The sequence below is a fragment of the Pseudopipra pipra genome, chromosome W (genome assembly GCF_036250125.1).
Source record: "Pseudopipra pipra isolate bDixPip1 chromosome W, bDixPip1.hap1, whole genome shotgun sequence".
In the NCBI taxonomy this organism is placed as follows: Eukaryota; Metazoa; Chordata; class Aves; order Passeriformes; family Pipridae; genus Pseudopipra; species Pseudopipra pipra.
In genome coordinates this window covers 27,642,823-27,664,445 of record NC_087580.1, presented here as the reverse complement: position 1 = coordinate 27,664,445, position 21,623 = coordinate 27,642,823, and the positions used below count along the sequence as shown (strand labels likewise).

The following is a 21,623-nucleotide window of genomic DNA, read 5'->3' as shown; positions in this document are numbered from 1 at the left end:
ACTGGTGACAAGAAGTCAGAAATTTCCCTCTGAGGTCAGTGTTGTGGTGCAATATGTCACAAAGAAGGAGTCTGGATGAGCCCAAGGCTTTGTGTGTGCAGGAAGAGCCAGGGAGGACGCAGAGATGTCAGTGCAGGAAGGTGCCAGCCAGGTGGGGCAGCCGGGGGGATGACGACAGCCTGCAGGGAAAGGGGCAGGGCATGGACACCGTAGGACAGCCTGGGCTGGAGAGGAGACAGGGATGGGGAGAAGTTGAAAGGCCCTGACAGAGCCACCTTCTGCAGGCCTTTGGCCATGGCTGCTGTCTGTGCCCCTGATGCCAGGAGGAGGGGAGTGCCCCTTGCAGCCCTGGGGCCTCATGGCCTCCTTGTCCCTGCTCAGCAGCCTGGCAGGTGCCACCCCATGGTCCTGCCCTTGGCATTGCACATCCCACATCCCAGTGCCCCAGGAAGAGCCCTGAGGAATGAGGCAGGGACAGGATCTGCCTTCCCAGAGGCTGGGGATCAGGGCTTGGTCCTTTGGATTAAGTAAAGAAGTCAAGGTTTATTCAGCATCAGAGCCACCTTTCCCTTGCTTGTCCATCCTTGTCATCACTGTCTGCAGTTTTCTGCTCCAACTGGAATCTGGGGACATGTTCTCAGTTGTGTCCCTCAGTGAGATTCATTAGCACTAAAAGAAACTTCAGTGTTTCAATCTCACTTTGATTTCTTAGAAGTTGTTTGAACTTCCTCTCAGGGACTGAGTCTCATGTAAACAAGGACAAACCCCCTGGAGGATCATGAAATGCCCGGGGCTGTTGCTGTGCTGCTGAGCTGGGCCAGGCTCCTGGCACACAGGGAGCTCCTGGCAAGCAAGAAGAGCTTCAAAGAGACAGCTCTGCTGGTGAGCAGCTCCTCTGCACAGCCCAGCAGGGCTGAGGGCACTGCCTTCAGCACCCAGGGCACAGGAGAGAAGGCAGAGAGATGAGAGGCAGCCAGGGCTGGGAGGTGACTGAGCTCTCGCTACGTGAGAAACATTCCCAGGATTTGAAGAAAGAATTCTCTGGCTGTAGGAAAGTTTAACTTGCCTTCCTGGAGGGATCTCCTAAAGCTGCCACATCCCACAGCTTCTAGGATCTTTCAGCAGGACTCTCCCAGTTGCTGCAGTGCAGGGGAAGTGGCCATATGGCAGAGCAGGGCAGGAGCTGCAGGCAGCAAGGGCAGAGAGGAGAAGGGAGCAGGAGGTTCAAGGGATCCTGGGGTGGGAGGACAGGGGAGAGCTGCTCAGGGCAGGAACCTTGCCAGCCCTTTGCCACAGTCAGGCTCTGGCTGCAGAGCAGTGCAGGTGAGTTCCTGCAAGTGCCTCTCCCAGCTGCCAAATGGCAGCAGTGGCAGGAGCTGTCAGGATGGCTCTGCTGGATTTGCTGGGGTGCAGCAGGAGAAGCTGCTGCAGAGCAGGACTTGCTGCTGCCCCATCAGAGGCCCAGGGCCAGAAGGTTCCCTGTGGCAGGGCTGGCTGTGGGGTGGGAAGGTGGGGGTGCAGCCAGGGGTGCCCAGGGCTGTGGTGCAGAGCAGGGTCCTGCCCCCAGGGCTCTGTGTGCTGGGGCAGGGACTCTGCTGCCTGCCAGGGTCAGCTCTCAGCCCGGCCAAGGAGCTGCCACGGCCCTGCAGGGAGAAGGGGTGGGTGGAAGGAGTGACCCCCCAGGGCAGGGCAGGGCTGGGCAGGGCCCTTCAGCTGCAGGCTCAGGGCTCCTCACAGCTTCAGCTCCACCTCCTCCATTTCCAGGGGCCCTTCTCAGGAAGCACATCCCCCCAGAACACCTCCCCTTTCCCAGCCACCACAGGCTGTCTGGGATCTGCTCTGCAGCCCCTGCCCAGGCACAGCTGCCCCTGGGCACTGGGCTGGGGATGGCTCTGGCAGCACTGGCAGGGAGCTGAGCTGGGCACAGGCAGGGGCTGCTGGCAGGAACAGCTCCTCACCCAGAGACAGGCAGGCAGGGAGAGGCAGCTGCTGCCACAAGGGCTGGGCAGGGGGATGGGGGCCCCTCCCTGCTGTCCCTGTGGCACAGACCCCTTCCCTGAGCAGCTCCTCCCTGGGCTCCTTTCCCAGCCTAAGTAGAGCCTGTGCCCTCAGGCCCATGGGGGCTGGGCTGTGCATTGCCCTGCAGCAGCCAGAGCCCAGGCAAGGACAAGGCCCTGATTTCCAGCTGTCTCTCTGTGTCCCTCCTCCCTTGGCAGCAGCATTGTGGCATTTCCCTGCCATCCCCTGCTGCCTGGGCTCTCCTTGTTCTCACCAGCGGGTTTTCTAAGCCAGTGTGGGGTTTGGGGGTGGCAGATTCCTATCCAGACACAACCCCTTTGGGTGCTGCTGTGGGGATGTGTCTGTGGGAGCCAAGTGCCCAAGTGCCCTCCAGGCACCTTCAGGGTCTTCAGCTGTTTGCCTGGGTGTCCTGCAGGGCTGCAGGTGCCCTCCAGAAGGGCACAGCTCTGCCATAGTATCTCTGTGCTGCACAGGAGCCCCATGGAGAAAACTTCTCAGTGCTAAATCCATGGAAATGCCCTGGGCAGCCGCACTTGGGAGCTGCAATGATCCCTGTGTGTGGCAGTCTGGGAGGATAGAGATGAGATCCTAATCAGGCATCCTGAGGAAAGGCAAGGATTCTCTCAATGTGCTCTTTGAACCAGGATTCCTCTGATCCCATAAGTGTCTTGTTTCTTTTTGCAGAGAATTCCTAAGGCCATCCCCTTTCAGCTCCAAGCTGCCAGCCAGGGGCAGCTGTGAACGGGAAAGATGGCCAGCTCTTGTCTCTGCACCAAGAGACCACTCCTTTGCCTCTCAGGACTCACAAGATTTCACTTGGAGCACAAAGTCCCCCAAATCCCCTCCCTCTGTTCTGCCCTTGGGCAAACTGTGACCAGCAGTTCTGGAAACACTTTGATACATCACAAGTGCATTTAATTGGAGGTCACCCTGTGCTCCAAGTTGCCTCTCACTGCACAGCAAGACGGATTCCTCGGGAGCCCATTTCAGGGTCCCTGCTCTCAGTGCCCCCTTCAGCCAGCAAAGCCCAGAGCTCGGGGAGAGGGATGCAGAGAGATCTTCCTGAAAAGAGGCCCTGAATGTTGAATTGCTGAGACATGCAAGATGTTTTGCTGATTGAGTCTGGCCTAATTTAGTTCTGCCTTTTTTCTCCTCAACAGCAAACAAAAACCTGAGGCAGCAAATGCCCAACAGCAGCTCCATTTCCCAGTTCCTCCTCCTGGCATTCTCAGACAGGCGGGAGCTGCAACTCCTGCACTTCTGGCTCTTCCTGGCCATCTCCCTGGCTGCCCTCCTGGCCAACGGCCTCATCCTCAGCGCTGTAGCCTGTGACCACCACCTGCACACCCCCATGGGCTTCTTCCTGCTCAACCTCTCCCTCACAGACCTGGGCTGCATCTGCACCACTGTCCCCAAAGCCATGCACAATTCCCTCCAGAACAACACAACCATCTCCTACACAGGATGTGCTGCACAGGTGTTTTTCTTTCTATTTTTCATTTCATCAGAGTTTTATCTCCTCACCATCATGTGCTACGACCGCTACGTTGCCATCTGCAAACCCCTGCACTACGGGACCCTCCTGGGCAGCAGAGCTTGTGCCCACATGGCAGCAGCTGCCTGGGCCACTGGGTTTCTCACTGCTCTGCTGCACACAGCCAATATATTTTCCCTGCCCCTGTGCCAGGGCAATGCCCTGGGCCAGTTCTTCTGTGAAATCCCACACATCCTCAAGCTCTCCTGCTCACACTCAGGCTACCGCAGGGAAATTGGACTTATGTTTTTTGCTATCTCTTTAGGACTTGGCTGTTTCATTTTCATTGTTTTCTCCTATGTGCAGATCTTCAGGGCTGTGCTGAGGATCCCCTCTCAGCAGGGACGGCACAAAGCCTTTTCCACGTGCCTCCCTCACCTGGCCGTGGTCTCCCTGTTTGTCAGCACTGCCACATTTGCCCACCTGAAGCCCCCCTCCAACTCCTCCCCATCCCTGGACCTGATGGTGTCAGTTCTGTACTCGGTGGTGCCTCCAGCACTGAACCCCCTCATCTACAGCCTGAGGAACCAGGAGCTCAAGGATGCCATAAGGAAAATGATGACTGGATGTTTTTTTAAGAAGCAATAAACTGCCTCTTTTCTTCTGCAGAACACTCATTGCATAACACATTTTGGGCCCAACCTGCCTTCTAAAGCTTTTCGTAGTGTTTTCGTTGGGGGGCTTCCCATTTTTTTTCCTCTGTTCATGTCATTAACACTGAAATTTTATTCTTCATCCCATATATAATTCACTCTCTACCAATTTTTTTTAATCCACAAAATGTACTAATCAGGAATCATGCTCTGTGTGCATTTAAACAAAATAAAAGTTTGTGCAGCAAGGTATTTGTCAAACATCCTCCCTGTGTTAGTTTGTACATGAGGAATCACAATCTCTGAGTGTAAGAAAGGACACAAATGCTTTTTACCAGATTCTTCCTCCAAGACCTCCCCTGAAGCTGGAGGGCATTTCCATGTTTGCAGATGTGGAAGGGAAAAGAGTCCCCACACTACCAGGGAGCACCAGCACTGGGTCTGTTCAGAGCTGCTCTCTTTGCACTCCCACCCTCTCCTTTCCTGTCCGTGCCCAAGGCCTGAGTGCTCTGGCAGCTCAGTCACTGTCCTGCTGTGGGTCAGGCCTGTGAGCACAGGCAGGGACAGGCCCTGGGCACTGCTGGGACAGGGCTGGGCTCCACAACAGCAGTTCCAGCAGCAAAGGGGTTCCCCTCCAGGCACTTCCTGAGGGCTGAGGTCTTTTCCCAACACTGGTATCGAGAAGAAGTCCCTGGATTCCTTTTGTTCCATGAGGTTCCCCGGTGTCACAATGGCCTCTCGATTCCATGAAATTCCACTGTGGTCCAGGGTTTCTTTGTTTCCAAGAGCCCCTGCAGTGCCACAATGGCCTCCTGATTCCATGTGTTTCTGCAGTGTCACAGTGGCCCCTTTATTTCAGGAGGTTGCCCATTGTCCCAGGGTTCCTTTGGCTCCATGGGGCCCTGGAGTGTCCCAGTGGCCTCTTGATTCCATGGCTTTCCCCAGTGTCACAATGGCCCCATAATTCCATGAGGTTCTGCGGTTTCACAGTGGCTCCTTGATTCCAGGAGGTTGCACAGCATCATCACACAGCTGAGCCCATCCTGATGAAAGTTCTGAGGAGGTTAGGAGGAACTGGGACAAAAGGGAGGAGATAATTGAGGAAGGAAAGAGGGGCTTGGCCAAGAGAGAGGAAAGATTTTGATGAGATAAAAACCAGGTTTAGGGAATGCTGAGGGTGCTGAAACACTGATTGTGCAAACACGCCTGATGGACATTTATGCACTTTGTAACCTCAAGCCCCAACACTACCCAAAAGTGCTGCCCCTCCCATGGAAAGGAATCCACAGCCCTAATTCCAAGCCAGAAAAAGCCCAAACCCAGAACTCCAGACTTATTTGTCCTCTAATGCCCACCCCAATCCCAAATCTGTATTACCAGCATGAAAAACCAAGTTTTTATCCTAACCCAGCGCAAAAAGCTCTTCCCCTAATCATGACCCAGACACTGCCAGCAGAACAACAAACCTCCCAAAGTTCTGCCTAATCCCCACCCTGAGCTCTAAACCCCAAGCCCTGACCATTCAGCACCCCCACAGCCCTTGGGAGCAGGGCAAGGACCTGCAGGGCCCAGAGCAGGCCCAGGGGGTTGGCAGAGGAATGGGAGGTGACCTGGATCTGCTCAGCCCGTGGCACACAAGGAGCAGAGGGGTCAGAATGCTGGCAGGAGGCAGCTGTGCCTCAGGATCCCAAGGGGGCCCAGGGCTGGCAAGGGGCTGCCAGGTCACCTCTGTCCCAGCCCTGACAGGCAGCAGCAGCCTTGGGCACCAAGAGTCAGGGGAGCCGTCTGTGCACAGCCCTGAGAGCTGCTCCAGCTGAGAGTCACTCTCAGGGGCCCTGAGGAGCTCTGGGGTCTGGCAACACAAACCTCCTGGAGTTTTAGAAAGCAAAGGGGCCAGTCCTGCCCTGGTGGCAGAATGACCCCGAGATGAGGGCAGGGCCCTGAGGAGCTCTGGAGTGACCCCCAGGAGAAGGGCCTGGGCTCTGGGAGGGATGTCCTGTGGCACAGGGGCTCAGGATCCAAGTTAATAAGGCCAAGTGCACAAGGCAACAGCCAGAGCTGGTGCAGAGACATCAGGGAGGGTCTAGAAATGCTGCTGGGAGGGGGTGGGAAAGCAGGAGGGGTGTGTGTAGCCTGCAAGGCCAGAGCAGCAGCAGGGCCAGGGCAGGACAGCCTGCAGGAGAGATGGCCAAGGGCTCTGGCAGGGCTGCAAGGCCCAAAGGCACCCAGGCCTTTGTCCCCTTGCCTCTGGCAGCTGCCTCTGCCACTCAGGCCACCACAAGCAACTTGCCTGGCAGGTTCTGCACTTGGTTTCTGCCTCGCCCCTCCCTCAGGAGCCTGGCAGGGGTTGCCCAGTTTTGGCCTTTGTTGTTTCTCCCCCTCCCATCCCAGTGCCCCCCAAACAGCCCTGAGCCAGCCGGGAGGGACAGGATCTGCTGGGCCAGGGCCTGGGGCTCAGGCCTTGGCCTTTGTGCTCCACAAAACCAAGGCAGGCTTTGCTCAGCATTGCAGGGGCCTGCCCAGAGCCTTGGTCTGCCTGCACTCCTGGCCTCCAAGGAGCTGCTCCAAGGAGTCCCTGGGGAGGCTTTGGCAGTGCCTGCCCTCAGTGGGGCCCAGCAATGCTTCAAGGCACTTGGAGTTTGGCTTCTGACTTCTTGAGCAGCTTCTTCAATCTTCTCTCAGCACCTCAGGATCATGGATGCAGCTGTAAACACACTGTGGGGCTCATTAAATTCCAGAAATCCCTCAGGATCTCTTTGTCTTCCTTTAATTGTCTTCAAGGCAATTTCAAAACAAGTATTCAAAATTTGTACTTTTTTTGTTTTAATTCAATTATGGATATTTTTAAGTTCAGAGAAGAGGTGATAGAGGTGTTCTCCAAGTGATCTTGATGCTGAGTGTCTTCTCAGGAGATCCACACTGACCATGTATGATCAACATTTCTCCTCATCCCCCAGCCTCACCAGTTCTGACATGGCCTATCTTGGACTGACAGCTGATGCAACTCCAAACACACTGTGGGACCCATTAAAACACTGAAAAACAAATTATTTTCATTCCTTTAATTATCCTCAAGTCTTCAAGACTTCTAGAGCTAATTGGAGTTGTTTTGTAGTTTAGCTAAGGAGGATGACTTTAAAGTGAAAGTCATGAAAAATATATATTTTTTGATGAAAGGGAATGATTTACACAGAGCCTTGGTATGCAAGAGGGTCAGGGCACAAACGAATTGGATCCAAAGATAAGGGGACAAAAGACATTAGTAGCACTTAATCATTGACCAATTGAACAGTTATCAGGTGATTCAATAGCATGTGCTACAATTTTAACAGTGACTGAATTATAGATTCACAAGAACAACATTCCCACCACAGTCAATTCACACCCACACCCAGGCAGAGATGTGTGGACACATCAAGAGCTGGGTGTGGAAAGGTCCCTCTCCCAAATTCTCCTTGTTGTCAGGGAAACACTCCCCCAAATCCCTTTGTGTTTCTCAACAGACAAGGGTCCCAGCTGGAGGAGTGTTTGTTGAGGGGGATCAGAATTGTCCTGGGCATCAGTGCCGGTCTTTGGAGTGTTGGAAACTGGAGGGTTCCCGAGCTGGGAGAGGCTGCCAGAGGTGTCCCACTGAGAGGGAGGTGCTGGGGAGCTGCCAGGGCCTCCCTCAGCCCCGCTGGTTGTGGGCTCCTAAGGTGACTGGCTTTAGTTATCTGCTGAATTTCCATCCTGGTGTCAGGAATGACTGGAGAATCATAGAATCATAGAATAGATTGGGTTGGAAAAGACCTCCAAGATCATCAAGTCCAACCCCTGATCCAACTCCAATTACTATATCACGGCACTAAGGGCCACGTCCAATCTCTTTTTAAAAACCTCCAGGGATGGTGAATCCACCACCTCTCTGGGTAGGCCGTTCCAATGCCTGATAACCCTCTCTGTAAAGAATTTCTTCCTAACATCTAACCTTAACCTCCCCTGGCAGAGCTTGAGCCCATGTCCCCTTGTCCTATTGTTGGTTGCCTGGGAGAAGAGACCAACCCCCGCCTGGCTATAACCTCCCTTCAGGTAGTTGAAGAGAGTGATGAGGTCGCCTCTAAGCCTTCTCTTCTCCAGACTAAACAACCCCAGCTCCCTCAGCCTCTCCTCATAGGACTCGTGCTCAAGTCCCTTCACCAGCCTCGTTGCTCTTCTCTGGACCCGCTCCAGCACCTCAATATCCTTCCTGAACTGAGGGGCCCAGAGCTGAACACAATACTCAAGGTGTGGCCTCACCAATGCAGAGTACAGGGGAAGGATCACTTCCCTGCTCCTGCTGGCCACACTGTTCCTGATGCAGGCCAGGATGCCATTGGCCTTCTTGGCCACCTGGGCACACTGCTGGCTCATGTTCAGCCTCCTGTCGATCAGGACCCCCAAGTCCCTTTCTGCCTGGCTGCTTTCCAGCCACTCTGTGCCCAGCCTGTAGCGCTGCAGGGGGTTGTTGTGGCCAAAGTGCAGGACCCGGCACTTGGCTTTATTGAACTTCATCCCATTGGAGTCAGCCCATCTCTCCAGTCTATCCAGATCCCTCTGCAGAGCCCTCCTGCCTTCCGGCAGGTCGACACTCCCTCCCAATTTGGTGTCATCAGCAAATTTGCTGATGATGGACTCAATCCCCTCATCTAAATCATCAATAAAGATGTTAAAAAGACTGGACCCAGCACTGACCCCTGGGGAACACCACTGGTGACCGGCCGCCAGCTGGATGCAGCTCCATTCACCAGCACTCTCTGGGCCCGGCCCTCGAGCCAGTTCCTGACCCAGCACAGGGTGCCCCTCTCCAAGCTGTGGGCTGCCAGCTTTTCCAAGAGTATATTATGGGAGACAGTGTCAAAGGCCTTGCTGAAGTCTAGATAGACCTCATCCACAGCCTTCCCCTCATCCACCAGGTGGGTCACCTGATCATAAAAAGAGATCAGGTTGGTCAGAAAGGACCTGCCCCTCCTAAACCCATGCTGGCTGGGTCTAATCCCTTGTCCATCCTGAAGGTGCTGTGTGATTGCACTCAGGATGATCTGCTCCATAACCCTGCCAGGCACTGAGGTCAGGCTGACAGGTCTGTAGTTGCCAGGGTCCTGCTTGCAGCCTTTTTTGTGGATTGGGGTGACATTCGCCAACCTCCAATCATCTGGGACCTTCCCAGAGAGCCAAGACTGTTCTTACTGTCCAAGCATAAGCTGATCCCCAGGGGAGCCTGTGGAATGTAACCCCTCAAGCACTAAATTCCTTCCCCGGTGCCAAAGACACAGGTTTGTTGTTGCTGCCCCTCCCGCCGAGCACCAGCTCCATCTCCTGCTCCTGCCCGGCGGCTTTGCAGAAATCCAGGGCTGGGTGTGGATTGAAGGCTGTGGCAAGGGACAGGATAAAGTTGCTTGGCTTCCACCCTTGGTGTCTCAGTGTTTGTGATCTTGGGAATCCTCACAAACCTGGAACAATGGCAGATTATCTGTTGTTGTAAGATATGTACCTAGAGATTGTTTTGATATGTGTTTACATTTTCCTTGAAAGTACAACTGATTGAAAGTACAACTGATAGAAAATAGTGTATAAAAAACAAGGAAAAAGGAAAAAAAAGAAAAAGAAAAACAAAGAAAAGGAAGAAAAAAAAGAAAAAGGAGGAAAAAAGAGAAAACAAGAAAGAAAAAACAGGAAAAAATTTGAAAAAAAAAAAACAAAGTAAAAAAGAAGAACGAGAAAGAAAAAAAAAAAGAGAAAAAGGAAAGAAGAAAGAAAAAAAGAAAGAAAAGAAAGAAAGAAAAAAGAGAAAATAAAAGAAGACAGAAAAACTAAAACCCCAACAAGTCCGGTCCTCCCCCACCGCAGGGAATACAACTCCCACAATGCCCCGCGCAGGTGGGGGCGTGGCGAAGGGCGGGCAGGGGCCGTGGCCGCGCGCTGATTGGCTGCGGGGCGGGTCTGTAAAGGCGGAGGGCGCGCGGAGCGGGCGCCATTTTGGCCTCGTGGTCGGGAGTGAGGAGGACTCGCCTGCGGCCGCTGCACTTCGCTGGGTGAGTTGGGGGGGGGGCGGCGAGAGCGGGGTCTGGGGATCCCCTCGGGGGCTGCGGGGAGCGCGGGTGTGGGTGGAAAGACTGGAGGGCTCGGGAGGGTTTAGTGGGGGGGTTCGGGGGTTCCCGGGGACGTTTTGAGGGGTCCCTGAAAGGACTCGAGGGGGAGGTTGAAGGTCCCTGAAGAGTTTTGGGGGGCTCTGATGGGGGTTTTGTTTTCTGAGAAGATTTGGGGTGTCCCAGGTGGGCTTTGGGGCTCTCTGGGGAGGTTTCGGGTTCCTGGGAGGCTTTGCGGGGACCTTCGAGGCAGTTTGGGGGTCTCTGGGGGGTTTAAGATGTCCCAGACGGTTTGGAGGGCCCGTGGGGGGGATTGGGGGTCCCTGAATGGGCTTGGGGAGTCTCAGGTGGGTTTTGTGGGTCACTGAGAGGGTTTAGAGGGTGTTGGGGAGGGATGAGGGGTCTTTGAGGAGGTTTCGATGGGTCGAGGGGGGATTTCAAGGGGTTTTGAGGGGATTTTAGGGGGTCCCCTAAAGCCCAGCAGTGGGGTTCAAGGGGTCCCCCAGCCCCCAGGGGAGGGGTCCTAGGGATGCACCCCAAAATCTGGGGGGGGAGATGTACCACATCTGGGTAAGGGGATCCCAGTGCCCCCAGTATATCCCAGTGACCTCCCAGTGACCCTCAGTATGGCCCAGTAACCCCCTCAGTGACCATCCAGTGTGTCCCAGTGACCTCCCACTGCCCCCCAGTAAGGCCCAGTGATGCTCCAGTGAGCACCCAGTAACCCCCAGTATGGCCCAGTAACCTGCCAGTGTCCCTCCATGTATCTTGGTAATCCCCCAGTAACTCCCAAGTTCTCTGCCAGTGCCCCCCAGTGTGCCCCAGTTCACCTCCAGTCCCTCCCAGTGCCCTCCCAGTGTCCCTCAGTAACCCCCCAGTCCTCCCAATGCCCTCTGGTTCCCCCCAGTGCGTCCCAGTATCCCCCAGTAATCACCCAGTGCCCCTCAAAGCCCCCCAACTGTCCCCAGTGTGTCCCCAAATGCCCTTGGACTTTCTATGGGAGGGGGAGCTTTTTTGGGGTCAGAGGATCCAGAGAAGAGCAGCCAGGCTGGGGAAGGGAGTGGAGCACAAGTGGTGTGAGGAGAGGCTGAGGGAGCTGGGGGTGTTGAGGCTGGAGAAGAGGAGGCTCAGGGGAGACCTCCTGACTCCTGCAAGTCCCTGCCAGGAGGTTGGAGCCAGGTGGGGGTGGGGCTGTTCTGGCAGGAAGCAGCAGTAGGACAAGAGGGCTGGGTCTTGAGCTGTGCCAGGGGAGGTTTAGGTTGGATATTGGGAAGGATTTTTTTGCTGAGAGAGTAATGAGGCCTTGGAATGAGCTGGGCAGGGAGGGGGTGGAGTCAGTGTCCCTGGAGGTGTTGAAGGTGAGAGTGGATGTGGCCTCAGTGCCATGGTCTGGGAAGCACGGCGGGGTTGGATCCAGGGTTGGACTTGATGACCTCGGAGGTCTTTTCCAATGTGGCTGATTCTGTGATTCTGTGATTGCCATTCCTATGGCAGCACATGCTTGAGGCTCTATCCCCAGGGTGATAGAGATGTCTGTCCATATCTATCTCCAAGGTCAGTGTGTAAATGTGTGGTGTTAGAAAAGCAGAATTAGTTTTAGGATGGTTGTAGAAGGAGAAAGAAGCCCAGAGGCCAGTGCAAGCAGGCAGCCCTCAGCTTGCACCTGATGTCCCCTCCCTGCAGGTTCCTGTCCTTGAGCCCAGGCCCTGAGGTGAGGCTGAGAAGTGGCGCGGAGGTGAGCCCAGAGCTGTCCCTGAGGTGAGGCTGAGAATAAGTGCAAGGCAGAGGTGCTGCTGAGGAAGGAGAGCCCTGTGGTGGGAAAGACCTGAAGCTGTGAATGCCCATCCCCGAGAAGGGTCTGTGTCCATCCCCTGTGTGCCAGGTGAGCTGGGGCTTTGCTGCAGAGCTGCGGGCGCTGATTTGAGCGTCTCCAAGTGCTGAGATGGTGGGCACCCAGGAACACAAACTGTGCCTGGCCACGGAGCCTGCAAGGAGGAGCAGAGACAGCGGTGGCAGTGTGGGGGGCCAGGTTGTCCCTGTGCCTTCCCCTGCAGGCCCTGTCTGTCCCTGCTGGGCCCCTGTCCATCCCCATCAGGTCCCTGCCCGTCCCCCCAGGCTGAGCTCCCCCCAGGAAGTGCCGTGGAGCTGAAGCTGCTGCCATCCCCCCCCTGCAGCCGCTGCCCCAGCCAAGGGAGCAGCAAAGGCAGGGCCAGGAGCAGAGGCAGCAGCAGGGGAGCCCTGGGGGGCCCGGGAAGGTCTTGTGTGGGTCAGGAAAGAGGTGCTGGGCACGAGGCCGGGGCTGTGCTGAGCAGGCCCAGCCCTCACATCCCCCCAGCCAATGCCTGTGGAGCTTTTTGGTTTCCTTGGGCACAGCCGGCCCTTGTGCAGGGCTGTGCCCTTGGGGCCTCTTCGGGGTGGGCAGGAGGTGTTTTTTGGGGGTTTCCGGCTGGGTTGGCAGCAGAACCCCGGCGGTGGGTGGGGGGATGCGGGTCCCCCCCACGGTGGGGGTTGGTGTTGCTGGGTCAGGCCCCGCCGGCTCCACTGTCAGCCCGGTGCTGGCGGGGGGGACACAGCGGGTTTGGGGCCCCCCGGGAGTGCCGGGGGTGGGTGTGGAGCCCGGGAGCTGCCGAGTGTGGAGGGCGGAGTGGGGAGATGGCGGAGCTGGGGGACCCCCGGCAACCTGGAGGGGGGAGCATGGAGAAGGAGGAGCCCCGGGAGCCTGAAAGGGGGGACGGAGAAGGGGAAGCCTGGACAGTGGGGACCCCTGGGATCCCCGGCACAACGAAGTGCAGAACCTGGAGAGGGGGAATGTCTGGGAACGCAGCACCCCGAAGGCAAGGGTCAGAGGAGAAGGAACCCTTAGGACTCCCAACACTCTTAGCATTTCTAAGTGGGACCCCCAGCATCCCAGACAAGGGAGACCCTCTGAACCCCAGAGGGGAGAGACCAGAGAGGGGGAACTTTTGGGAGAGATTTTTTTGGCTAATCTTCATATTTTGGAGTATTTTTTAGCTGAATTTCAACTTTTTACAGTTTGAGGGGCTAAGGGTATTCTTGCAATTTGTGAAGGATTTTTGTGTGAATCTCGGTGGTTTGGGTTTTTCTGGGCTGAATCTTGGTGTTTTGGAGGTTTTTATGGACACAGGATGTCCGGTGAGTTCTAGAGAGGGACTTGGGCAGGAGGAACCCGCAAGCCAACGCACTCACCCCTTGTTTTCCCCCCCCAGATGGATTTGTCCTTCCCAAAGCTTGGGCAGATGGAGGAGGAGGCTGCGAGGAAGATGCCTTGGGCCCCCCAGTCAGGTGAGGAGGAAGTCAGTGTCCCTTTGGGCGGGTGTTGTGCTGGCTCTGTCAGCCGAGCATGGCCCCGGCTGCAGGACAACCCCGCTGGCGCCGCCGTCCTGCCGGGGCCGGAGTTGGGGGGATGTCCTTGGCCTTCCCTGTGGGCCGGAGGCAAATCCCCTCCCTGTCCTTCTTGCTTCCTGCCCCAGGCCCCGAGCTGAGGACGGAGAGCCCGGAGGACAAATCCCCCCGTGAGACCCTGGTGGGAGAGGCCGTTTTGAAGGGCTCCCCGGCGCAGGAAGGCAGCGGGGAGGAAAAGGGCCGGAGATCCCCCCACAGGAGGGGCTCCAAAGCCATCCCAGGGTGCTCTGAGGAGGAAAGAACCAGCCTGTGCCAGGAAGGCGGCAGGACCTTGAGCCAGAGCTCGGACCTGGTGGAGCCTGAGCAGCCTCCCAGCAGGGAGAAGCCCTTCAGGTGCTTCGAATGTGGGAAGAGCTTCAGCTGGAGGTCCCACCTGCTCCGCCACCTGCACATCCACACTGGGGAACGGCCCTACAAGTGCTTGGAATGTGGGAAGAAGTTTCAGCGCAGCTCACATCTTCTCCTGCACCAGCGGACGCACACGGATGAGAGGCCCTTCCGCTGCACCGACTGCGGGAAGGGCTTTAAGCACAACTCCACCCTCCTCACCCACCGGCGCATCCACACCGGGGAACGGCCCTACAAGTGTGGGGAGTGTGGGAAGAGCTTTACCCATAGCTCCACCCTCCACAACCACCAGCTCATCCACACTGGGGAACGGCCATATAAGTGCTTTGAATGTGGAAAGATGTTTGCAACCGACTGGAATCTCCTGCAGCACCAGCGGACACACACGGATGAGAGGCCCTTCCGCTGCACCCACTGCGGGAAGGGCTTCAACCAGAACTCCACTCTTGTCACCCACCGGCGCATCCACAGCGGGGAGAGGCCTTACAAGTGTGGGGAGTGTGGAAAGAGCTTCACCCAGAGGTGTCACTTGACCAAACACCAACGGACCCACCAGTAAGGGAAGCCCTACCAGTGCCCCGACTGCAGGAGAGCTTCGGCCGCTGCTTCCACCCCAATGAACCCCTTGATGGTGAGGCAACCCCTGGAGTCCAGTGACTGTCAGTCCATCCCTTTCGACCACAAGGGGCCAGTCCCCTTTCCCAGGGGCAGCTTCTTCCAACAGAACCCTTCTTGGCGGGGTGTGTGGAGATTCCTGCCTTGGCTGGGGACCCCCCCAAGGTCACTGCTGGAGGTTGAGAGCAGAGATCTCCCCCCGAGCATTGGTCTGGGGGAGTTCCATCCATTTCTAATTAAGAATTATTACTTTTTTGCCAGCTTGAGTAGAATTGCTTCAACAATTGCTTTAGTGTAGAGCACTGTCCTGTCTTATCCTGTACTCCTGGTAGTTTTAGTGTTTGTCTTGTGCAGTAAATAATTCTGATGAAGATCTTTTGTCTGATCATTTGGAACCCTAAATAAATTCCTTTCTATCAATAGATCTGATTTGCCATTGTTAAAACCTGGGGAACAAAAGTGGTTCAGTCACACCCCTGTAATTCCTCTAAACAAACTGTTGGCATAATCCAAGGCTGAGATTGGATCCATCAGCCCCCAGCACCCCACAGGAAGTTGGGACCTCAGGGGGGCCACCACCCTTTGCCAACCCCCCTGTGCCAAAAGACCCCCATGGGACCATCTGCCCCACCAGACCCGCCTTTTCCACCCTTCTCCCTGTTCCTTCCACTTTTCCATAGTCTCCTCAATCCCCACCCCCACCCCCGGATTACTCTGGGGGTCCCAAGCCCCATTTTTCCCCTCCTCTCACATCTTCCACTTCATCCCCTCAATCCCCAGCTTCATCCAACTCAGTTTGGGGTCCCACCACCCCAAAAAAAGAGGTCAGGTGGGGTCCCCCAAATCCTCTCCCCATTGCCCCCCAATAACCAGGACTGGGGAGAACTGGGAAGCTTTACTGGGATCACTGGGAGCAACCAGGCAGAGGCAGAGTGACAGCAGGGGAGGGGGGGACACACGACCCCCCAAAATCCTCACAGGGACGGGGGGGGGTCCAGGCTGTGCCCGAGGCCCCGGGGAGGGGCTGCGGCCGCCGCCGGCTCAGGAGCTCTGTGGGGAGAGAAAAGGGGGTGACACCGGGGTGGGGGGACAGGGGGGACACCGGGATACACCAAGACCCCGACTGGATCCAGTGGGACCAGAACTGGGGCAATGGGGATCATACTGGGAGCACCTGGCAGCACGTTGGAGGCAACTGGGATATACTGGGAGTGACTGGAACCACAGTAGGGGTGACTGGGAGCAACTGGAACCACACTGGGGGCAACTGGGATCATACTGGTAGCAGCTGGGCCCCTACTGGGGTCATACTGGGATCATACTGGGAGTGACTGCAATAATCCTGGGAGTGTGTGAGAGGGACTGCAGCCAGACTGGGGATGAGTGGGATCAAACTGGCTTTGTACTGGAAGTGTCTGGAAGTCACTGGTATCATACTGGTGGCAACTGTGATTGTACTGGGATCATACTGGATCAGACTAGGATCATACTGGGAGCAACTGGTTCTATGCTAGGGGCAACTGGGAGCTACTAGGATCCCACTGGGAGGAAGTGGGAGCAACTGGGACCATGCTGGGCACAACTGGGATCATAATGGGAGCAACTGGGCCCACAGTGAGGGTGGCTGAGGTCATACTGGGAGTGACTGGGAGCATTCTGAGGGCAGTTGGGACCATGTTGGTGCAACTGGGATATACTTGGAGCAAGTGGGATCACACTGGAATTGACTGGGATCATACTGGGAGGCACTAGGACCCCACTGGGGGTGACTGGGAGTGGCTGTGAGCAACTGGGATCATACTGGAAGCTACTGGGAGCAACTGGGAGTGAGTGGGACCACACTGGGGGCAACTGGGATATACTGGGAGAGACCAAGAGTGACTGGGATCATACTGAGAATGACTGGGAGCGTACTGGGAGTGACTGGGGGGTCACTGGGGAGCATGGGAGCATGCTGGAGGCAACTGGGATATACAAGGAGTGGCTGGGAGTGACAGGGATCATACTGGGAGGGACTGGAACCCTGCTGGGGGCAACTGGGATCCTACTGGGAACAGCTGGGCCCCTACTGGGGTCCTGTTGGGGTCTTACTGGGAGTGACTACAATACTACTGAGAGTGTGTGAGAGGGACTGCAGCCATACTGGGGATGAGCGGGATCAAACTGGATTAGTGCTGGAAGTGTCTGGAAGTTACTGGGATCATACTGGGAGTGACTGGACTCATACTGGGAGCAATTGGGACCATGCAGGGGGCAAATGGCATCCTCCAGGGAGTGACTGGAAGTGACTGGGGCCATACTGGACTCAGAGTGGGAGTCCCTGAGAGTGAAAGGAACCATCCTGGGGGTGGCTGGGAGCAACTGGGACCACCTTGGGGGCAACTGGGATCCTATTGGGAGTGACTGGCAGTGACTGGGATCATAGTGGGAGTGACCACCACCATACTGGAATCACAGTGGGAGTGACTGTAAGGGACCAGGATCAAACTGGGAGTGACTGGAACTACACAGGGGGGAACTGGGAGCCAGTGGGGCCATGCTGGAAGCCAACTGGGAACATCCTTGGAGCAACTGGGATCATGCTGGAAGCAAGTGGGAGTAACTGGGAGGGACAGGGTGCATGCTGGAGGCAACTGGCATAAACTGGGAGTGACTGGGATCATCCTGATGGAAACTGGAACCATCCTGGGGCAAGTGGAAGTAACCGGGTGTGACTATGAGCATGCTGAGGGCAACTGGGATATACTGGGAGTGTCTGCAACCATCCTGGGGGTGACTGGGACCACATGGGGAGCGACTTGGACCATGCTGGGGGCAACTGGGAGGAACTGGGAGTGAATGGATCTACAGTGGGACAACTGGAATTGACTGGGACCATGCTGGGGGAAGACTGGGATCATACTTGGATTGACTGGATCTATGCTGGAGGCAACTGGGAGAAACTGGGACCATGCAGGGGGCAACTGCAATCGTACTGGGATCATAATGGGATCAGACCAGGATCATAATGGGAGCAACTGGGTCTGTGCTAGGGGCAACTAGGAGCAACTGGGATCACACTGGGAGGAACTGGGAGCTACTGAGACCCTGCTAGGGACAACTGGGATCATACTGGGAGCAACTGGGCTCACAGTGAAGGTGGCTGTGTCATACTGGGGGTGACCGGGAGCATTCTGAGGGCAGCTGGGACCATGTTGGCACAACTCATCACTGGTTGCCAAAGTCATCACATACCTAAAATAAAGCTGAAACTCTGCTTTTCAGTTAACCTGCTGGCTTGCAGTCAAATTATCAGGCAATGCAATTACAAACTACTAGAAGAGGATCAAAACTGCATTCAGCAGGTGTGTTTTGGAAAAAAAATCCTAAAATTTCCTGGTGTTGCCAATCAAAACAGCTGTTTAAATTACACTTTTATGAATCCCAACAATCCAATGGGATTGAAGAAGCTCTTGGTAGAAGACAACCTGCTGGCATATCTAAATCATCTTTTGATTTGCTGCAACATTAGAAAACAGACATTAACTTGGAACTGGCAAAATCAGCATGAAAATCTAATAGACTAATATGGGAGTTGGTTGTTGTGAGGAAAACAAAGTTTCCTGGTCTTCAGCTGATATTGCCAAAATGACAAATTTAAGTATCAACAACAGTATCTCAGATGTATTTTGGAGCTCAAGCCACCCATCAAAGTGTTTACTGGCAACAAAGGGAACACTAATCCTGATTTTCAATCAGAGAGTTTATTCATTGTTCTAACCAAACATACTTGGAGTTATATTTGGGTTTAATAGTGCTAAAAAGCCATACAGATTCTCTGCCAGTAAAATAAGGGACTGGGAAAAACACTGTGACCACTTCTCTCCCCACACCACCCAGTGGCAAACACAAGAGACCCATGTGTAGGCTTGTGTAGGTTGCACTGACAAATATTAATTAGGTATTTTACTTAGAGAGTCTCTTCACTGGGTAGCAAAATAAATCTTCTGGGAGGAAAATTCTGTGATTTTCCACAGAAATTTTTGTTGTCGGGTTCCAGTGACAATGCCTAATTAACATCCATTTATATCCCAACCATTATTGACCTTTCGCTGGACTTTGTTAACTACTGAGACAAATACTCAAGACCTCTGTGTTTGTTTTTCACCGTTTAAAATTAGTTTACAACAGAAGGAGCTGCGAAAACATCCTACAGTTTTCTTCAAAAACTTTAAAGTCAAAGAAAGACTACGGAATTACAAGACAAATCTTAAAACTTTTTCTTCATCTTCTTTTCAGGCAGGCCAAGATCAGAGCCATTGTGCTGTCTACTCTATTATACGGATCTGAATCATGGGTCATCTACGGCCACCACCTGCGTCTCTTAGAACGCTTCCATCAACGCTGCCTCCGAACAATCCTAAACATCCACTGGTCAGATTATGTGACCAATACATCTGTTCTAAAACAAGCAGCAGTCACAAGTATTGAGGCCATGTTGCTGAGAACACAGCTGTGCTGGGCAGGGCACGTCTCCAGGATGAAGGACCACTGCCTCCCTAAGATCCTCCTTTATGGTGAACTTGCCACTGGCTGCCGCAAGAGAGGAGCCCCAAAGAGAAGATACAAGGACTCCCTGAAACATCATCTCAACCTTGGCCATATTGATCACCATTACTGGTCTACTCTGGCCTCCAATCGGGAGGCCTGGAGACACACCATCTATAACGCAGCTGTCTCCTTTGAGAACGCACACAGGATAACTCTTGAGGAGAAAAGACAATGCAGAAAGAACCATGTTTTGCAGAATATACCACCTAAGGAGTCTTTCTGCTGTGCCTTTTGCAATCTGTTATGTCTATCTCGTATTGGCCTCATTAGCCACCAGCGTGCCTGTAAAAAATGTGGATAGAGCCTTCCCAAATCTTCGTTCGCGAAGCCCAACAATGATGATGAATGTTGTTATTGTGAATCTGTAATTCAGTCACTGTTAAAATTGTAGCAAATGCTGTTGAACCACTTGATAATTGTTCAATTGGTCAATGATTAAGTGGTACTAATCTCTTTTGCCCCCTTATCTTTGGATCCAAATCCTTTCTGCCCTGACCCTCTTGCATCCCAAGGCTCTGTGTAAATAATTCCCTTTCATCAAAAAATATATATATTTTTCATGACTTCCACTTTAAAATCTTCTTGCTTAGCTAAACTACAAAACAACTCCAATTAGCTGTAGAAGTCTTGAAGACTTGAAGACAATTAAAGGAATAGAAATAATTTGTTTTTCAGTGTTTTAATGAGTCCCACAGTGTGTTTGGAGTTGCATCAGCTGTGAGTCCCAGATGAGTCATGTCAGAACTGGTGAGGCTGAGGGGTGAGGAGCAAGGTTGATCATCCAGGGTCAGTGTGGATCTCCTGAGGAGACACTCAGCATCAAGATCACTTGGAGAACACCTCTATCACCTCTTCTCTGAACTAAAAAAATATCCATCATTGAATTAAAACAAAAAAAGTACAAAGTTCAAAGACTTGTTTTGAAATTGCCTTGAAGACAATTAAAGGAAGACAAAGAGATCCTGAGGGATTTCTGGATTTTAATGAGCCCCACGGTGTGTTTGCAGCCCAGCCCATGATCCTGAGGTGCTGAGAGAAGATTGAAGCAGCTGCTGAAGAAGTCAGAAGCCAAACTCCAAGTGCCTTGAAGCATTGCTGGGCCCCACTGAGGGCAGGCACTGCCAAAGCCTCCCCAGGGACTCCTTGGAGCAGCTCCTTGGAGGCCAGGAGTGCAGGCAGACAAAGGCTCTGGGCAGGCCCCTGCAATGCTGAGCAAAGCCTGCCTTGGTTTTGTGGAGCACAAAGGCCAAGGCCTGAGCCCCAGGCCCTGGCCCAGCAGATCCTGTCCCTCCCGGCTGGCTCAGGGCTGTTTGGGGGGCACTGGGATGGGAGGGGGAGGAACAACAAAGGCCAAAACTGGGCAACCCCTGCCAGGCTCCTGAGGGAGGGGTGAGGCAGAAACCAAGTGCAGAACCTGCCAGGAAAGTTGGTTGTGGTGGCCTGAGTGGCAGAGGCAGCTGCCAGAGGCAAGGGGACAAAGGCCTGGGTGCCTTTGGGCCTTGCAGCCCTGCCAGAGCCCTTGGCCATCTCTCCTGCAGGCTGTCCTGCCCTGGCCCTGCTGCTGCTCTGGCCTTGCAGGCTGCACACACCCCTCCTGCTTTCCCACCCCCTCCCAGCAGCATTTCTAGACCCTCCCTGATGTCTCTGCACCAGCTCTGGCTGTTGCCATCTGCACTTGGCCTTCTGAACTTGGATCCTGAGCCCCTGTGCCACAGGACATCCCTCCCAGAGCCCAGGCCCTTCTCCTGGGGGTCACTGCAGAGCTGAGCAGATCCAGGTCACCTCCCATTCCTCTGCCAACCCCCTGGGCCTGCTCTGGACTCTCCAGGTCCTTGCCCTGCTCCCAAGGGCTGTGGGGGTGCTTAATGGTCAGGGCTTGAGGTTTAGAGCTCAGGGTGGGGATTATGCAGAACTTTGGGAGGTTTGTTGTTCTGCTGGCAGTGTCTGGTTCATGATTAGGAGAAGAGATTTTTAGGCTGGGTTAGGATTAAAGCTTGGCTTTTCATACTGGTAATACAAGTTTGGGATTGAGGTGGGCATTGGAGTACAAATAAGAGTGTGGAGTTCTGGGTTTGGGCTTTTTCTGGCTTTGAATTAGAGCAGTGGACTCCTTTCAGTGGGAGGGGCAGAAATTTTGGGTAGTGTTGGGGCTTGAGGTTACAAAGAGGATAAAGGTCCATCAGGAATGTTTTCACAGTCAGTGTTTCAGCACCCTCAACATTCCCTGAACCTGTTTTTACCTCATCAAAATCTTTCCTCTCTCTTGGACAAGCCCCTCTTCCCTTCCCCAAATATCCAATCTTTTTTTGTCCCAGTTCCTCCTAATCTCCCCCAAACTTTCATCTGGGTGGGCTCAGCTTTGTGATGACACTGTGCAGCCTCATGGAATCAAGGTGC

The 21,623-nt window shown here is 54.4% G+C and overlaps 1 protein-coding gene and 1 pseudogene across 1 annotated transcript; both read left to right on the top strand.

Moving 5' to 3' along the window:
• Window positions 1-21,623, top strand: part of LOC135404942 (zinc finger protein 850-like) — a 317,904-nt pseudogene that overhangs the window by 215,681 nt on the left and 80,600 nt on the right.
• LOC135405476 (olfactory receptor 14J1-like) lies at window positions 3,203-4,184 on the top strand. Its single transcript, XM_064640177.1, has one exon. The coding sequence runs from the start codon at window positions 3,203-3,205 to the stop codon at window positions 4,139-4,141; it is 939 nt and encodes a 312-aa protein (XP_064496247.1). The 3' UTR covers window positions 4,142-4,184.